The sequence below is a fragment of the Gossypium hirsutum genome, chromosome A05, assembly GCF_007990345.1.
Source record: "Gossypium hirsutum isolate 1008001.06 chromosome A05, Gossypium_hirsutum_v2.1, whole genome shotgun sequence".
In the NCBI taxonomy this organism is placed as follows: Eukaryota; Viridiplantae; Streptophyta; class Magnoliopsida; order Malvales; family Malvaceae; genus Gossypium; species Gossypium hirsutum.
In genome coordinates this window covers 3,187,869-3,204,601 of record NC_053428.1, presented here as the reverse complement: position 1 = coordinate 3,204,601, position 16,733 = coordinate 3,187,869, and the positions used below count along the sequence as shown (strand labels likewise).

Here is a 16,733-nt window from a genome sequence, read left to right as displayed (position 1 = left end):
ATTATATGTACAAGGATGTTGAACACATAAGGAGAACATAATTCTATTAATATATGAATTTGGTTCGTATATAAATTTAAATAAATATAGTTTACCGAAATCTTTATTATATAATTAATGTAATTATAATTTTCGGTTAAAATATTATTATATTTATTTATTTTAATTATGATTATTATGTTCAGATTAAAATTTAATTCGATATATACATACCAATTATAAAGGGAGTTATATTTAGAAAGGGAGAAAAACCCTAAAAAGTGAATATATATATATATAAAAACCCGAAGCTTTGCTATTAGGTGTAGTCGCTGTCAAGCAAAATATCTCAGAAAATAGTTTTTGGGGATTTCTTCCATTCTTTGTCAACTGGGTGGATTGCGTAAAGGTCAGGATCATAAGGATTGTAGCTTGAATTCGAAATCAAAATAGTATTCTCATTGCCGAGGCTTCACTGTCTACTCAGATCGAAATTTTGGTAATTTCGAAACTTTTTCACCCCGATTCGTTCCTCGCACATAGATCCATGATTTGGATCGCCGGAATGTATATATTTTTTTTTTCCGCTGTGCCATGGGGGTACCGGCGTTTCAACACAAACAAGTATGGTTTACACTGTATTCCTTCTTTTAACATAATAGATAAATAATTTTCACTTTTAATCTGCATTTTAACTAATCTACTTTCGTAGGAAGTTCTGATTAATCACCACCAATGGTGACTACATATATAAGTGATTACAAAGAACATGGATGTTTTTTTTTTTAATTCCAATCTTTTTGCAAGGCTACGAATTTCCCAAAATATTTTTGACAAAATGAAAATGAGAATCTCAAATGTTGTAATCCGCAATTGGTTTTGGTGCTATAAGACTAATATAGACAATGGAAAGGCAAACTTCAGAAATGTTAAAGAACCACAATTAAGAGAATGATTTGATTGGAACATAATTTGTTTTCAACATCATACCATCCTTGTCTTGTCTGAAAAGTAACAAGCTGTAACATTCAAACCCTGCATCTTGCATCACACTTCTTTTGACTTCTTTATGACGTCCATTGTCCAATGATTGAATCGTGTCGCTATGTGAACCAAAGTCCATTGCATGATCCAATATTAAAGTATGTTTGGGCAATGTAATTATATAAAATATAATCTAACCATTATTAGATTAATAAGTACAATTTTAATTATTTAAAAATGTTTGATTGGTAAAATCTAAATTGTCTTGTTTAATTCTTTTTCATTCAAGAATAGTAATAAAAGAATTGGAAATAACTTAAAAATTAAATATTATATTTGATAGACTTCGATTATATTTAAGTTGTGTTTGTTTTACTGAATATAACTTTTAAAAAATTATTTTTAAAATATATATTGATTTTTTTAAAAAGTTGATTTTTTTTTTGTGTTTGAAGACTTCTGCTGTAAAATAGTTTTCATTCTTTGACAAATTTTCTTGAAATCATTTTATAAAAGTTGTTTTTAGAGAAATAAACTCAACATAAATATATTTATTACAAGAAAAATTATAGTATCATTTCTTTTTCAGAATCATAAATTATTTTATAATAAGATAATATTTTATAATTATTAATATCATATATAAACTTAATAATAAAATACCTAATTAAAATTTTATTTAAATTACAATATTTGTTTAAGCCTGATTTAAACAAATACTCATATTTATATAATTAATTTATTTATATTTTACTATAAAATAATTAAAAATTTTAATATATATATTTGCCATTAAAATATTGATATAAATATTTTCAATAATATATTAAGAATATTATTCAAAATATAAGATTATTATTGTTAAAATTTATTATTATTTTTTATTGCTTAGTATTGGAAAAAAAAAGAAAGAGAGAGTAAAAACGCAAGTAAGATAAAACCATATTTTAGTAAGTAAATATAATAATTATCTCGTTTGACATAAATTTCTTAAATTTTAATATTCTAATGTCATTAACTATTATTTTTATTATTATATTCAAATTTATTATTTAATGTAATAGCTCATTTTTAGTGAAATCGAAAAAGTGGTTTCGGGACCACAAATCCGGAAAAGGAAAAAAATTATTTTATTATTATTTTATGGTCTACAGTATGATAAAAATACCATATAAAAATTTCGTTAAGAAATTTTACCGTTTACATACTTAATTTGATAAAAGGAACTAAATTGCGTAAAGTGCAAAAGTTGAGTTCTAATAGCTAAATGTATTAAATAGCTATAGGATTTTAAGTTGGAAGTCCTTATATAGGCCATTAAAGTGGTTAGTGAATAAGTATGAATAGTCATAATTGGAAATTGAATGAAATATTAAGGTTAATTTTAAAAATTAGTGATTAAAGTTATAATAAATAAAATAAAATAAACTATTATCATCTATTCTCATTATCTTCTACCAAAAATTAAAAAAAGAAAAAAGAAACCTAACCATGGAAGTTTGAAAATTTAGGTAAAGTTATTTTGCTCAATTAGGTATGAATTTTTGTCCCGTTTTTGATGATTTCTATATTTCTGATATCATAGTAGCTTAATCTAGCTAGTTCAGGGATTAATTTGCAAAATCGTTAAAGTATTAGGGTTTTTCCATTAATGAATATGCTTGAAGTTTGAAGTTTGATAATAGAAAATGAATGGTTGTTGTTAGATAAACAACTTTTATAAAGAGAATTTTGATAGAATTATCAATTAGGGATTAAATTGAAAAAGATGATAAATTTATGTTTAAATTTGTGAATTTTGTGAAATATATGGACTGCTATTAATATGTATAAAATTGACTAGGCTTGAGTAAGGATTAAATTATATAAATTTTATTTTTTGAGCCTAGAGACTAAACTACAAAGAAATTAAAAGTGTAGGGACAAAATGATAATTTTACCAAAATTTAATAAGTAAATATAATAATTATCTTGTTAGACATAAATTTCTTAAAATTTACTATTTTAATGTCATTAGCTATTATTTTTATTATTATATTCAACAAATGCTGAATTTATTATTTAATGTAAAACCTGGAGCCAAATTAAAATCTAAAAACAGAAAGAATATTTTAGGTATGCTTCCAATTTAGTTTTTCCAGCAATAATATGTTAAATTAGGTATTGAAATAAATGAGGCTAGCTAAGCCACATGAGAAACTTCCATATAAAGCTATTTGGTTATGGGTCTGTTCTGTAAGATGGTTAATTTAATGAGACCTCTTAACACAGCTGTCTAATTTCATTGAATTGTCCCCACTGTGGGATGATAATCAAAATTAAAACCTTATTATTATGTTTCCTTCTCTGGCTTTTCTTTTAAGTTATGTCACCTATATTTATTAGCTTCGAAACTACTTAAAATGCCTTACCATTTATTAGTTTCTCAACCTCCAACTTATATTTGCAAAAATATAACACAACCTCGACTAAATAGATTTTTTCAAAATATATAATTTTTAAATTCGTTTTACAGTATATAATGATCAATTTTTAAAAAAATCATGATTATTCCTCTTCAAAACAGGAGTAATTAATAGGGCATTGCCCCTAAAATGAGATTAATAAATTTTAGATCTCAAAATCTATAAACTTACAAGTTAATATATAGTAAAATTATAGTTTGAAATTCGAAATTACATTTTCTTTAAGTAGAGCTTAATTTCATTTGGGATGCATGGGGATGAAATAAGCATATTCTTTGTAACATGTAGCTTGAAACTCATAATCACATTTTCTTTGAATGTGCTTACTCAAAGAAAATATGAAGAGAAATTTCGAAGTTATGCTAGGTGTAGAGATCTGTTATGACATGGGAAAATGAACTACAGTGAACAATGGTACGCTTACAAGGAAAATCCTTACTTTGATTCTAAAATTTACTTGGAACTCCTTTATCTATACGTTATGGAAGGAAAGGACTAGAAGATTGTTTCATGGAAGGAAAAGCAATGAGGAAGCCATATTAAGGAGCATCATAGAGGTATTTAAGTTGAGATTATTAGGAAGAAATATTAATAGTAGCAGCAATGTAAATAAAATAGTTATGTACAAGATGGGGTTTGAGGTTGGTTACATAAACATGATGCATGGACTAACGTAGAGGGAGAATACAATTGTAATTGTAACAGTTTAATGCTTTTTCTGGATAACACAGGCACAAATTATCTAAAAAAAAATTTATAGTTTGATCCTCTCAAAAATAATAATAATTTGATTTAGTTCTTCTAAAAATTATAAAGGTGTAAGTCAATACAATAATGAAATCATATTTTAACTTCTAAACAAGCATACCACTCAATTCCGGTCCCTCTAAAAAATTCTCACATTTCCTTTGTCGCTTTCAATTTTTTTTAGTATTCTATATTATCATTTTACAGTATATGTTTGAGGTTCGTAGCTACACTTTCCAATGATGTCGTATTCAAGGTTTAAACCTATAATCTTCTTTAAGAGTGTAATATACTTTACCACTTTAACCAATTTGATGGTACTTACACCTTATATACCCATTTATTAATAGATAAGTAACAGCTGGTATTTAATATAAAAATTTCTTCCTTCACTCTACAAATGGAATTTCAAGATTAATACATATTTTATTCAAGGTGCAATATAAAATAAAAAATTCGACAGGAAAAAAGAAAACATGACCTCATATTTAAACGAAATTAAAATAATCACAAAATACTAATATTGTTATTTATAAAAAAAATTGATGATTTGTGTATATGTATTATGTTTGGAGTTAATTTTATTTGTGATGTCAACATTTTTTAACTATAAAATACATAATACATTGTATTATTTTACGTTTAAAGGTCGCGGGTCATAAGTTTTTGTGTGAATCCTTGTGTTCTTTTTTGTAAGTACAAGTTTAAATTCATAGTTTCGTATATGCGTCAAGCTGTAAATTTAATCTTAATATAAAGTATGTATGAACTATGGGACAACTGTTGGAGTTGTTGTTATGGGTTTAAAGTTATAAAGTTGCGTTTTCTATCACCTCCTTTGTCTTTTATTGCAAGCTGTACGGAAGCCAAAATTCAACTCCTGTTTGTCTTTGGCCGTATAGAGAAAAATTAACTCAGTAAAAGCCTAATTCTACAATTAATGGTAGAAATATAAAAGTCAACAAATTCGTCAAAAATCAGAAGCCACTTATTTCGGACTCCAGCGGTAGAATTTAGCTGATGTGGCATTTCCCACATCTGCGGAGACAAGTCAATAAATTTGCAGTGGAACGTAAAAATGAGCAACCGAAGACTTTGGCTTTGATCTGCCGCTAATTTTGTTAGTTAGTCATCAATGAAGTTTGCTTTTTCTTCAAAGGGAAAAAAATTAATGCCCTCGTTTGGTTTTCTAAAGCGTTCTTGATTTATTCTTTTATATTATTTCTGTTAGGTTAAGGTATAAATGCAGAATATTTAGGTCTGATATAGACCATTTAACGTGCAACAATAACATATGAGTAAATTTATTTGCCCTAAACTATTGTTCCATTTCCAGACAGCAAGAAAAACAGTGGAAAGAGAGTGAAAGAAACAGAGAAAAGCAGCGCTTCTTATTTTATTGAATAATCTGAGATAACTCTTCAGTACACATTTAACACATGCTATATTATAACTCTAATCACAACTAACAACACTTTATATTAGTACTGCTTTATGGAATACAGTACTTTAATTATTTGAGCAATCCACTTGGCAAGCAGAATGATTATGAAGAAGTATCGATAACTTAAACCTGACTATGGCAAGCTGAAGGTGCAAATTCTTCGATGATCCAAGTGAATCCATCCAAGCAGTTATTACTCAACTCTTCATTGTCAAAAATCTCTCTCATTGCCCACGCATTTGCCCTAATCGCCTCTCCTTTTGGTTCCATCATCACTTGTCTAATCGTCTCGGCCACCAAGTCGCTTGTAAATGAACCGTCCGTTTCATTTCTCTCTATTTCTAACCCAACCTTCCTCCCATGCAGCAACCTAGCGTTCAACCCCTGATCCGCACTTGCCCCAGAAAACACTATCAAAGCCCGGCCGAACTTGAGTGCCTCGATTATTGAACTCCAACCACCGTGAGACAAGAAACACCCTATAGAAGAATATCCGTAACTGAGGTTCCCAATCCCTCAACACCAGGCCGCTGTTAGAAACTCGTTCTTCGAACTCTGGAGGGATTATGTCATCCATCTGTCCTTCACCCGCTGGGAGTTTCCTTACTACCCAAATATAGGGTAAGTTGGATTTCTCTATTCCAAATGCCAACTGGTGCATGGAATCTTCACTCAGATTCACTTCACTGCCAAGGGCGATTTGGAAAACTGACTTCTCTCCTTTGCTATCAAGCCAACTTTTTATGGCTTACCATTTATCATCTCTTTTATCCTCGTTTAATGGCACTGCAGTGATGGAGGCAACAACCCCACTGGAACAGCAGGCTTCTGGAAAACTTTAATAAGTAATTTAACCTCGTCCGGTTCGAACTCGAAGCAGGTGCGCATAGTTACAACTTGGCAACCTTCAATCAATAGTCCCACCCGCTGGGAATCAGATACACCGTCCATGCAGTGTTGGTAGTTCACTGTCTCGTGGAGCTTCATATATAGCTATATTACAAGGGTCCTCGGGAACGGCTTTGAAGTCTTCTGGCCGCTGCTGGAGATCACCGAGCAAAGCTGATGGTGGACCCATGGAAACAAACGAAGTGGCATTGAATGTGCTGAAGAAAATTAAGTTGATGCCGAGTAGAGTTGCAACTCTAGGTAACCAGTAAGGAGCAAAGTCATGGATTATCCAGTTGACGTTTGAGTTTTTGAGGAACTCGGTTAAAGGGTCTGGGAGATTGTCATATGCCTTTTTAAGGGAGGGGATTTGGTCGATTGGTAGCTCAGATATGGATTCAACTTCTGCAGGTAAGTCTTGAACCTGGGGAAGGGAAAACTCGACAATACTTATGTTAGATGACAGATGTGGGGGAAGTTTAGGGAGGCGGATAATGTTCTTAGGGGTGGAAATATAGGATATTCAGTCAATTAAATATTTAAGATAAATATATTATAGATTGATGTAAAAAGATATAAATTTTATAAAGATTAATTCTTTTCTATTATCACTTTTAATTCTAATAATGTTATAATCAAGATTTAAAAAGTAATTCTTTTTTTAAAGTATAATATATCTTATCATTATTGTTAGTTATTTGCTTAAGGAATGTTAGTTTGATTTCTTGTTTATTTGAAATTCAATAAATTTATTTCACAGTTAGAGCATATCCCTATTTTGAAGGGAATTGTTAGTATTCTGATTCTCAGAATTGATATTTTTGGAAACAACCTACGTTGTAACTCAGCTATTTAAAGGGCTGAATACTGAATAACTGAAATAGATACATATACAAATAAAAACTATTCTCTGCAGTTTCTTCTCTGTTAAAGCTTTAAACTCTTTCTTGTATTGCTGCAACTGCATTTTTATTTTTTTATTCCATTTTCTTCATTTGAATCTTACAATTGGTATCAGAGCTATTTTCTTAAGGGATCTGTGTGTGAAATGGAGACCGAAACCAGCTTTTCTCAAATTGCTCCTCCTGTTTTTGATGGTCAGAATTATCATCTGTGGGCAGTAAAGATGGAGACTTACCTTGAGGCTTTGGATCTTTGGGAGGCCGTGGAAGAGGATTACGAAATACCTCCGCTGCCGAACAATCCTACCATGGTCCAAATCAAAACTCACAAGGAAAAGAAGACCCGAAAAGCTAAGGCAAAATCAACTCTGTTTGCTGCTATTTCAACAAAAGTTTTCACAAAAGTTCTCACTCTCCGATCAGCAAAAGAAGTGTGGGACTATCTCAAAGAAGAATATGAAGGAAATGACCGGATACGAGGAATGCAGACAAGAAACACCCTATAGAAGAATATCCGTAACTGAGGTTCCCAATCCCTCAACACCAGGCCGCTGTTAGAAACTCGTTCTTCGAACTCTGGAGGGATTATGTCATCCATCTGTCCTTCACCCGCTGGGAGTTTCCTTACTACCCAAATATAGGGTAAGTTGGATTTCTCTATTCCAAATGCCAACTGGTGCATGGAATCTTCACTCAGATTCACTTCACTGCCAAGGGCGATTTGGAAAACTGACTTCTCTCCTTTGCTATCAAGCCAACTTTTTATGGCTTACCATTTATCATCTCTTTTATCCTCGTTTAATGGCACTGCAGTGATGGAGGCAACAACCCCACTGGAACAGCAGGCTTCTGGAAAACTTTAATAAGTAATTTAACCTCGTCCGGTTCGAACTCGAAGCAGGTGCGCATAGTTACAACTTGGCAACCTTCAATCAATAGTCCCACCCGCTGGGAATCAGATACATCGTCCATGCAGTGTTGGTAGTTCACTGTCTCGTGGAGCTTCATATATAGCTATATTACAAGGGTCCTCGGGAACGGCTTTGAAGTCTTCTGGCCGCTGCTGGAGATCACCGAGCAAAGCTGATGGTGGACCCATGGAAACAAACGAAGTGGCATTGAATGTGCTGAAGAAAATTAAGTTGATGCCGAGTAGAGTTGCAACTCTAGGTAACCAGTAAGGAGCAAAGTCATGGATTATCCAGTTGACGTTTGAGTTTTTGAGGAACTCGGTTAAAGGGTCTGGGAGATTGTCATATGCCTTTTTAAGGGAGGGGATTTGGTCGATTGGTAGCTCAGATATGGATTCAACTTCTGCAGGTAAGTCTTGAACCTGGGGAAGGGAAAACTCGACAATACTTATGTTAGATGACAGATGTGGGGGAAGTTTAGGGAGGCGGATAATGTTCTTAGGGGTGGAAATATAGGATATTCAGTCAATTAAATATTTAAGATAAATATATTATAGATTGATGTAAAAAGATATAAATTTTATAAAGATTAATTCTTTTCTATTATCACTTTTAATTCTAATAATGTTATAATCAAGATTTAAAAAGTAATTCTTTTTTTAAAGTATAATATATCTTATCATTATTGTTAGTTATTTGCTTAAGGAACGTTAGTTTGATTTCTTGTTTATTTGAAATTCAATAAATTTGTTTCACAGTTAGAGCATATCCCTATTTTGAAGGGAATTGTTAGTATTCTGATTCTCAGAATTGATATTTTTGGAAACAACCTACGTTGTAACTCAGCTATTTAAAGGGCTGAATACTGAATAACTGAAATAGATACATATACAAATAAAAACTATTCTCTGCAGTTTCTTCTCTGTTAAAGCTTTAAACTCTTTCTTGTATTGCTGCAACTGCATTTTTATTTTTTTATTCCATTTTCTTCATTTGAATCTTACAATTGGTATCAGAGCTATTTTCTTAAGGGATCTGTGTGTGAAATGGAGACCGAAACCAGCTTTTCTCAAATTGCTCCTCCTGTTTTTGATGGTCAGAATTATCATCTGTGGGCAGTAAAGATGGAGACTTACCTTGAGGCTTTGGATCTTTGGGAGGCCGTGGAAGAGGATTACGAAATACCTCCGCTGCCGAACAATCCTACCATGGTCCAAATCAAAACTCACAAGGAAAAGAAGACCCGAAAAGCTAAGGCAAAATCAACTCTGTTTGCTGCTATTTCAACAAACGTTTTCACAAAAGTTCTCACTCTCCGATCAGCAAAAGAAGTGTGGGACTATCTCAAAGAAGAATATGAAGGAAATGACCGGATACGAGGAATGCAGGTCCTAAATTTAATACGGGAGTTTGAATTGCAAAGGATGAACGAGTCAGAAACAATCAAAGAGTACCAAGACAGATTGTATGAAATTGCCAACAAGGTAAGGTTACTTGGCACTAAATTTCCAGATTCTAGAATTGTTGAAAAAATTCTTGTAACAGTGCCTGAAAGATATGAAGCTTCAATAACCACCTTGGAAAATACAAAAGATATGTCTAAACTCAGTTTGGCAGAATTGATGAATTCTTTGCAAGCTCAAGAACAGCGAAGACTCATGAGGCAAGAACAAATAGTAGAAGGAGCTTTGCTAGCTAGGCACCAGGAAGGAGGAAAGCACAAGAAGAATACTGAGAGAAAAACACAAGTAACATCTGCAGAAATTCTTCGAACACTCACACTCGAGGTAAGGGTAGAAAATCAAAGAAAGACTATCCGCCTTGTCAGCACTGCGAAAAGAAAGGCCATCCACCGTTCAGATGTTGGTGGAGACCAGATACTAAATGTACCAAATGCAATCAACTTGGACATGAAGCCGTGGTTTGCAGAAGCAATAAGTTGAAGCTTGAAGAAGTCCATGTGGCTGATCAAGACGAGGAAGATCAGATATTTGTCGCAGCATGTTTTTCAACTAAAAGTTTTTCAACTAAAAGCTGGTTGATTGACAGTGGTTGTACAAACCATATGACTCCAGACAAAACTCTCTTCAAGGATTTGAAGCCGAGAGTCATGAAGGTTAGAATTGGAAATGGTGGCTATATTTCCGCAAAAGGGTCGGGAACCGTGGCATTTACAACAAGTTCAGGTACAAAAACAATCTCAAATGTACTTTATGTTCCTGAAATTGATAAAAATTTGTTGAGTGTTGGCCAGCTTATAGAAAAAGGATTTAAAGTATCCTTTGAAAATTCCTATTGCTGCATTTATGATGTTGTTGGAAAAGAGATTTTACGGGTTAAAATGAGGGGTAAAAGTTTCTCATTTGATCCAACGGAGGAGGAGTAAATAGCCTACGTCAACAAAGTTTGCACTACGAAAATTTGGCACAAAAGGCTTGGTCACTGTCATCTTCAAAGAATGCTGAAAATGAAGAAGAAAGACATGATAAAAGGAATGCCAGAACTTGATGATCATCATCCAAATTGTGCCGCCTGTCAATTCGGTAAACAAAATAGGCTGCCGTTTCCGAAATCAACTTGGAGAGGTTCTCAAAAGTTGCAACTAATTCATACTGATGTTGTTGGACCACAAAGAACACCATCTTTACAAGAAGTGGCTGGTGTGTTTTGGAAGTTCAAGAAAATGGTAGAAAATCAAAGTGGCTGCAAAATTAAGGTGTTGAGATCCGATAACGGGAAGGAGTATACTTCGGCAGAATTCAATTTATTTTGCGAAGAAGCTGGCATTAAACATCAGCTTACTGCTTCATACACTCCGGAACAAAATGGGGTCAGCGAGAGAAGGAACAGGTCCGTAATGGAGATGGCTAGATGTATGTTGCATGAAAAGAGTTGCCAAAGACATTTTGGGCAGAGGCAGCCAACACGGCAATTTTTTTACAGAACCGACTTCCAACCAAAGCTTTGGAAGACAAGACTCCATTCGAAGCTTGGTACGGTTATAAACCTTCACTTAGCTTTCTTAAAGTATTTGGCTGCATATGTTTTGTTCATGTTCCAAAGGTTAAACGTGACAAACTTGATAAGAAGGCAATTCCTGGCATCTTCGTGGGATATAGTTCAGTTTCAAAAGCCTACAAGGTTTATCATCCTCAAACCGGAAAATTGACAATTAGCCGAGATGTACATTTCAACGAGGACGAGCAGTGGGATTGGATGATTTCACGGAAAAAGGAGATGTCTCAAGAACCGAAAGGTGCTTTCGAAACAACCGACGAATGGATGAATGAGTTAGAAGATGATCCTCCAGTTAGAGGTACAAGGCTACTTTCAGATATCTATCAAAGATGCAATGTGGCAGTTTGCGAACCAGCCAGCCATGATGATGCATTAAAAGATCCAAAATGGAGGAAAGCAATGGAGGAAGAGATGACAATGATTAACAAAAATGAGACATGGGAGCTGGTAGAAAAGCCTGAAGGGAGAAAAGTTATTGGAGTCAAATGGGTGTTCCGAACAAAGCTTAATGCCGACAGCTCCGTCAACAAATACAAAGCAAGGCTCGTCGTTAAAAGGTATGCTCAAATTTATGGTGTTGATTATTCTGATACGTTTGCTCCTGTTGCAAGATTAGATACGATCAGATTGTTGCTTGCAATATCGGCACAAAAAGGCTGGAAAGTGTTCCAATTAGATGTCAAATCAGCGTTTTTGAATGGCGAATTACAAGAAGAAATATACGTGGAGCAACCTGAGGGATTTGTGAAGCAAGGCGAAGAAGAAAAAGTTTACCTGCTCAAAAAGGCTCTCTATGGCCTAAAACAAGCTCCAAGAGCTTGGTACAGCAAGATCGATGCTCATTTGTTAAGTCTTGGCTTTGTTAAAAGCTTCTCAGAATCCACTCTTTATGTGAAACATAAAGAAGTAGATACTCTCATTGTGTCACTATATGTTGATGATCTTTTGGTGACAGGAAATAATACAAGGCTGGTTGAGAAATTTAAACAAGAAATGACGCAAGTGTTTGAAATGACAGATCTTGGTCTTATGACTTTTTTCCTTGGAATAGAGATCAAGCAATGTAAGAACAAGGTGCTGATATGTCAGGAAAAATATGCAAAAGAAATTTTGAAGAAATTTCAAATGGATGAATGTAAAGCCATGAGCACACCAATGAATCAAAAGGAGAAGCTGATGAAAGAAGATGGAGCCGATAAAGCTGATGAAGGATACTATAGAAGCTTGATTGCATGTCTAATGTATCTCACTGCAACAAGGCCCGACATCATGTTTGCTGTAAGTATTTTATCTCGTTTTATGCATTGTGCTAGTGAAATGCATTTGAGAGCAGCAAAAAGAATATTGAGGTATATCAAAGGTACTGTTGATTACGGTGTCAAGTTTGAGATGTGCCAAAACTTCAAGTTGTATGGGTTCTCGGATAGTGACTGGGCTGGATCTTTTGATGATATGAAAAGTACGTCAGGATATTGTTTCAGCCTAGGTTCTGGAATTTTCTCATGGTCTTCAAAAAAACAAGAGATTGTAGCTCAATCCACTGCAGAAGCAGAGTTCATTGCAGCAACTACAGCAGCTAATCAAGTGTTATGGCTGAAAAAGATAATGTGTGACTTGCATATGGAGCATAAAAACGATACTGAGATTTTTGTTAACAATCAAGCAGCTATTGCAATCTCAAACAATCCAGTGTTCCATAGGAAGACCAAGCATTTCAACATCAAACTTTACTTCTTGAGGGAAGTACAACAAAATGGTGAAGTTACTTTGGTTTACTGCAAGTTTGAAGAACAACTAGCAGACTTATTTACAAAGTCACTTCCAGCCAACATGTTCGAGTATCTAAGGCAGAGAATTGGAGTTTGCAGTTCCTTAACCAAGGAGGAGTGTTAGTTATTTGCTTAAGGAACGTTAGTTTGATTTCTTGTTTATTTGAAATTCAATAAATTTGTTTCACAGTTAGAGCATATCCCTATTTTGAAGGGAATTGTTAGTATTCTGATTCTCAGAATTGATATTTTTGGAAACAACCTACGTTGTAACTCAGCTATTTAAAGGGCTGAATACTGAATAACTGAAATAGATACATATACAAATAAAAACTATTCTCTGCAGTTTCTTCTCTGTTAAAGCTTTAAACTCTTTCTTGTATTGCTGCAACTGCATTTTTATTTTTTTTATTCCATTTTCTTCATTTGAATCTTACAATTATACTTGACTTTTGTTGATATTTTATTGTATAAACCATAGATATTTTTATGCATTTTATGGTTTGAGTATAGTTATATTTGAGTTAAAATGATATTCAAGTAAAATCCTCTTAATAATCTCGCCTCTAAAATTCAAAATTAATTCAAATGCTCAGGAAAGAAGTTCACTGATTTAATTAATATATGTATATATACATTAATGTATTTGTATTTGGACTATATTATTTTTTAAGCTGCGTTAATTATTTTCCCATATTAGACCTGTGACAAAATTTAAATTATTTCATATTTTTAATGATTTGTCTGATTAAATATAGATAAAATATTGGGTGGGGTCGTAATTTATTTTCCTAAAACATCAAACAACACTTGATTAATACTCCTTAATTTATAGAATACAATAATTATTTAATGAAATTAAGCAGAATGTTTAGATGCTATGCGTGAAGAAACATCGATATATAACTTAACTAATCTGGGTACGGCAAGCTGAAGGTGCAAACTCTTCAATGAACCGAGTGAATCCATCCAAGTAGTTATTACTTAACTCTTCATTGTCAAAAATCTCTTTCATTGCCCACGCATTTGCCCTAATCGCCTCTCCTTCTGGTTCCACCAGCACTTGCCTAATCGTCTTAGCCACCAAGTCGCTTGTAAACGAACCGTCCATTACATTTCTCTCTATTTCTATTCCAACCTTTCTCCCATGCAGCAACCTAGCGTTCAACCCCTGATCCGCACTTGCCCCAGAAAACACTATCAAAGCTCGGCCAAACTTGAGTGCCTCGATTATTGAGCTCCAACCACAGTGAGTTAAGAAACCCCCGACAGAAGAGTGGGCTAATATCCGTAACTGAGGTGCCCAATCCCTCAAAACCAGGCCCCTGTTTGAAACTCGTTCTTCGAACCCTGGAGGGATTATGTTATCGATTAGCCCTTCATCCATTGGGCGTTTCCTTACTGCCCAAATAAAGGGCAAATTGGATTTCTCTATCCCGAATGCCAACTGCCGCATGGACTCTTCACTCAGATTCACTTCACTGCCAAGGGCGATATAGAAAACTGACTTCTCTCCTTTGCTATCAAGCCAGCTTTTTGTAGCTTCCCATTTATCATCTCTTTTGTCCTCGTTTGATGGCAGTGATGGAGGCAGCAACCCTACAGGAACAACAGGCTTTTGGTAAAGTTTAATAAGCAATTTAATCTCGTCTGGTTCGAACTCGAAGCACGCGCGAGTAGTTACAAATTGGGAGCCTTGAATCAATTGTCCCATCCGTTGGAAATCAGATACATCGTCCATGCATTTTATATGGTTCACTATCTCGTGGTGCTTCAAAGCTATGTTGCAAGGATAATCTATCCACTCAGGGACCACTGTGAATTCTTCTGGCCGTTTCCGGAACTCACCAAGCAAAGCTGATGGTGGACCCAAGAAAGCTAGGGCAGTGGCATTGAATAAGCAGAATAAAACCAAATTGATGCCGAGTGGAGCAGCAACTCCAGGTAACCAGTAAGGCTCAAAGTCATGGATTATCCAATTGACGTTTGAGTTTTTGAGGAATTCAGTTAAAGGGCCTTGGAGCTTGTCATATGCGTTTTTAAGGTAAGGGACATTTTCGATAGGTACCTCAGCAGTGGACTCAACTCCCGGTGGTAAGCCATCAACCTGGGGAAGAGAAAACTCGACAAAAGTTATGTTAGATGACAGATGTGGGGGAAGTTTAGGGAGGCGACTAATGTTTTTAGGGGTGGAAATATAGGATATACGATGACCGTTTTGAGCTAAGAATTTGGAAACCTCGAGAAATGGCATTGTATGACCATAAGCTAGCCAAGGGAACATCGCTATGTGAAGCTTTTTTATTCTGTCCATGGTGTTTTGTTGATGCAGATGTTTCAGACTCGATATGTTTTGTTCATAATCGAATGGAAGCCTTAGTTCTTGTAGGCGGTTGTCTCTATCAAATAGTTCTCTTCCTTTTTCTTTTTTATTATGCCCATGAGTAGAGTTAAAATTGAATGAATGGGCGGCTAAGAGATGTTGGAAACCGACGTGCACATATCTATACTAATATATATAAAAGGAAGGACTTAGGGCCTTCCTTCTCTGACACTGTCGTTGCTCTTTTTTTTTTCCTTTTTTTCTTTTTACATTATTAACAAAAATGGTTAAGTTTCAATCCTGGTCCCTCTACTTTTTATATATATAAAGGGTCAAATTTCAATTACAGTCCTTATATATACTCAAATTTGAAATTTATTTTTTATATTTTAATTTTTGACATAATTTGATACCTCGACATTTATAATACTATTATCTAGTCTAAATATTTTTTTCTAATTAAACTGCGGATGTAACTTTAAAGAATTATTAACATCATTAAAATTTTTATTAAATTTAAGTCCATTACAATGTCATTTTTAGACATGAATATCAAGTGAGTAGTTTGTTTTTTTTTTTTAAAAATTAAATGTTACACCAACAAATTTAACAGAAAAATTTTAACGTTGCTAATAACTAGAGTTGAATTTTTAAATTCGAAAAAAAAAGAGACAAAATTCTAAATATATAAAAAGTAAAAAACTTAAAATATAGTAACATTTAAATTTTAAATATTTAATCTAAAAATTATTAACCCAACATAATACGTTAGTTAAAAACCATACTAATAATATAATAAATTAACTTAATCAAGTTAAGTGATATTATTTCAATTTATGTTAAACTTCACTTATAAAAACAAAGAATGAATACATTATTTCAATTAATAGAAAAAATAAATATAGATTAAAATAAAGATGTTATTACCTCAAATTTTAAATAATAATTTAATATTATTTAATTCGAGATTAAATTAATTCGGTTTAATAGTAATAGAGAGGCTGTCAAATACTTTTAGTCCCTATACTAGAGCCTTTGTAGTAACTGAGAATTAAATCCAGATACAAATTTTCTCAAGCTGAATTTTATTTGCTGTCTACATAACTATACTGTTTTTTCATGTTGACATTATTTGATGCGGTAGTTTAGTTGGTTGTTTGGATAAATAAAAATTTGTAATTTTCTAAAACATTTAAAATTGAATTAATACGAGAAATCATTTATGTAAAATATCTCAATAACGTGATGATAGGTTTTAAAGTAAAATAATAAGAATAAATAAATTTATTTTATTATATATGAG

The 16,733-nt window shown here is 33.3% G+C and overlaps 3 protein-coding genes across 3 annotated transcripts; 1 reads left to right on the top strand and 2 right to left on the bottom strand.

Annotated features, from left to right (window-relative positions):
• Positions 1-5,742: 5,742 nt before the first annotated feature.
• On the bottom strand, positions 5,743-7,474 carry LOC107937718 (UDP-glycosyltransferase 91C1). The gene is made up of 4 exons (XM_041112652.1): positions 7,412-7,474; positions 6,564-6,931; positions 6,372-6,431; positions 5,743-6,118 (listed from the first exon to the last, which is right to left on the bottom strand). The coding sequence occupies exons 1-4, from the start codon at positions 7,472-7,474 to the stop codon at positions 5,743-5,745; spliced, it is 867 nt and encodes a 288-aa protein (XP_040968586.1).
• A 1,892-nt stretch (positions 7,475-9,366) lies between these two features.
• Positions 9,367-10,706, top strand: LOC121229184 (uncharacterized). The gene is made up of 2 exons (XM_041112651.1): positions 9,367-10,241; positions 10,370-10,706. Exons 1-2 carry the CDS (start codon positions 9,367-9,369, stop codon positions 10,704-10,706), a joined length of 1,212 nt encoding a protein of 403 aa, XP_040968585.1.
• A 3,128-nt stretch (positions 10,707-13,834) lies between these two features.
• LOC107937712 (UDP-glycosyltransferase 91C1-like) lies at positions 13,835-15,498 on the bottom strand. Its single transcript, XM_016870667.2, has one exon. The coding sequence runs from the start codon at positions 15,419-15,421 to the stop codon at positions 14,015-14,017; it is 1,407 nt and encodes a 468-aa protein (XP_016726156.1). The 5' UTR covers positions 15,422-15,498; the 3' UTR covers positions 13,835-14,014.
• Positions 15,499-16,733: the final 1,235 nt, after the last annotated feature.

Coding starts and splice junctions, on each gene's coding strand:
- LOC107937718 (XM_041112652.1), bottom strand. CDS start 7,474: ATGCAGTTGCAGCAATACAAGAAAGAGTTTAAAGCTTTAACAGAGAAG. Junction 6,932..7,411: donor AGAAGAAACTGCAGAGAATA/GTTTTTATTTGT, acceptor TCCCTTCCCCAG/GTTCAAGACTTACCTGCAGA. Junction 6,119..6,371: donor GATAAAAGAGATGATAAATG/GTAAGCCATAAA, acceptor TGGGAACCTCAG/TTACGGATATTCTTCTATAG.
- LOC121229184 (XM_041112651.1), top strand. CDS start 9,367: ATGGAGACCGAAACCAGCTTTTCTCAAATTGCTCCTCCTGTTTTTGAT. Junction 10,242..10,369: donor AACTTGGACATGAAGCCGTG/GTTTGCAGAAGC, acceptor GTTGATTGACAG/TGGTTGTACAAACCATATGA.
- LOC107937712 (XM_016870667.2), bottom strand. CDS start 15,421: ATGGACAGAATAAAAAAGCTTCACATAGCGATGTTCCCTTGGCTAGCT.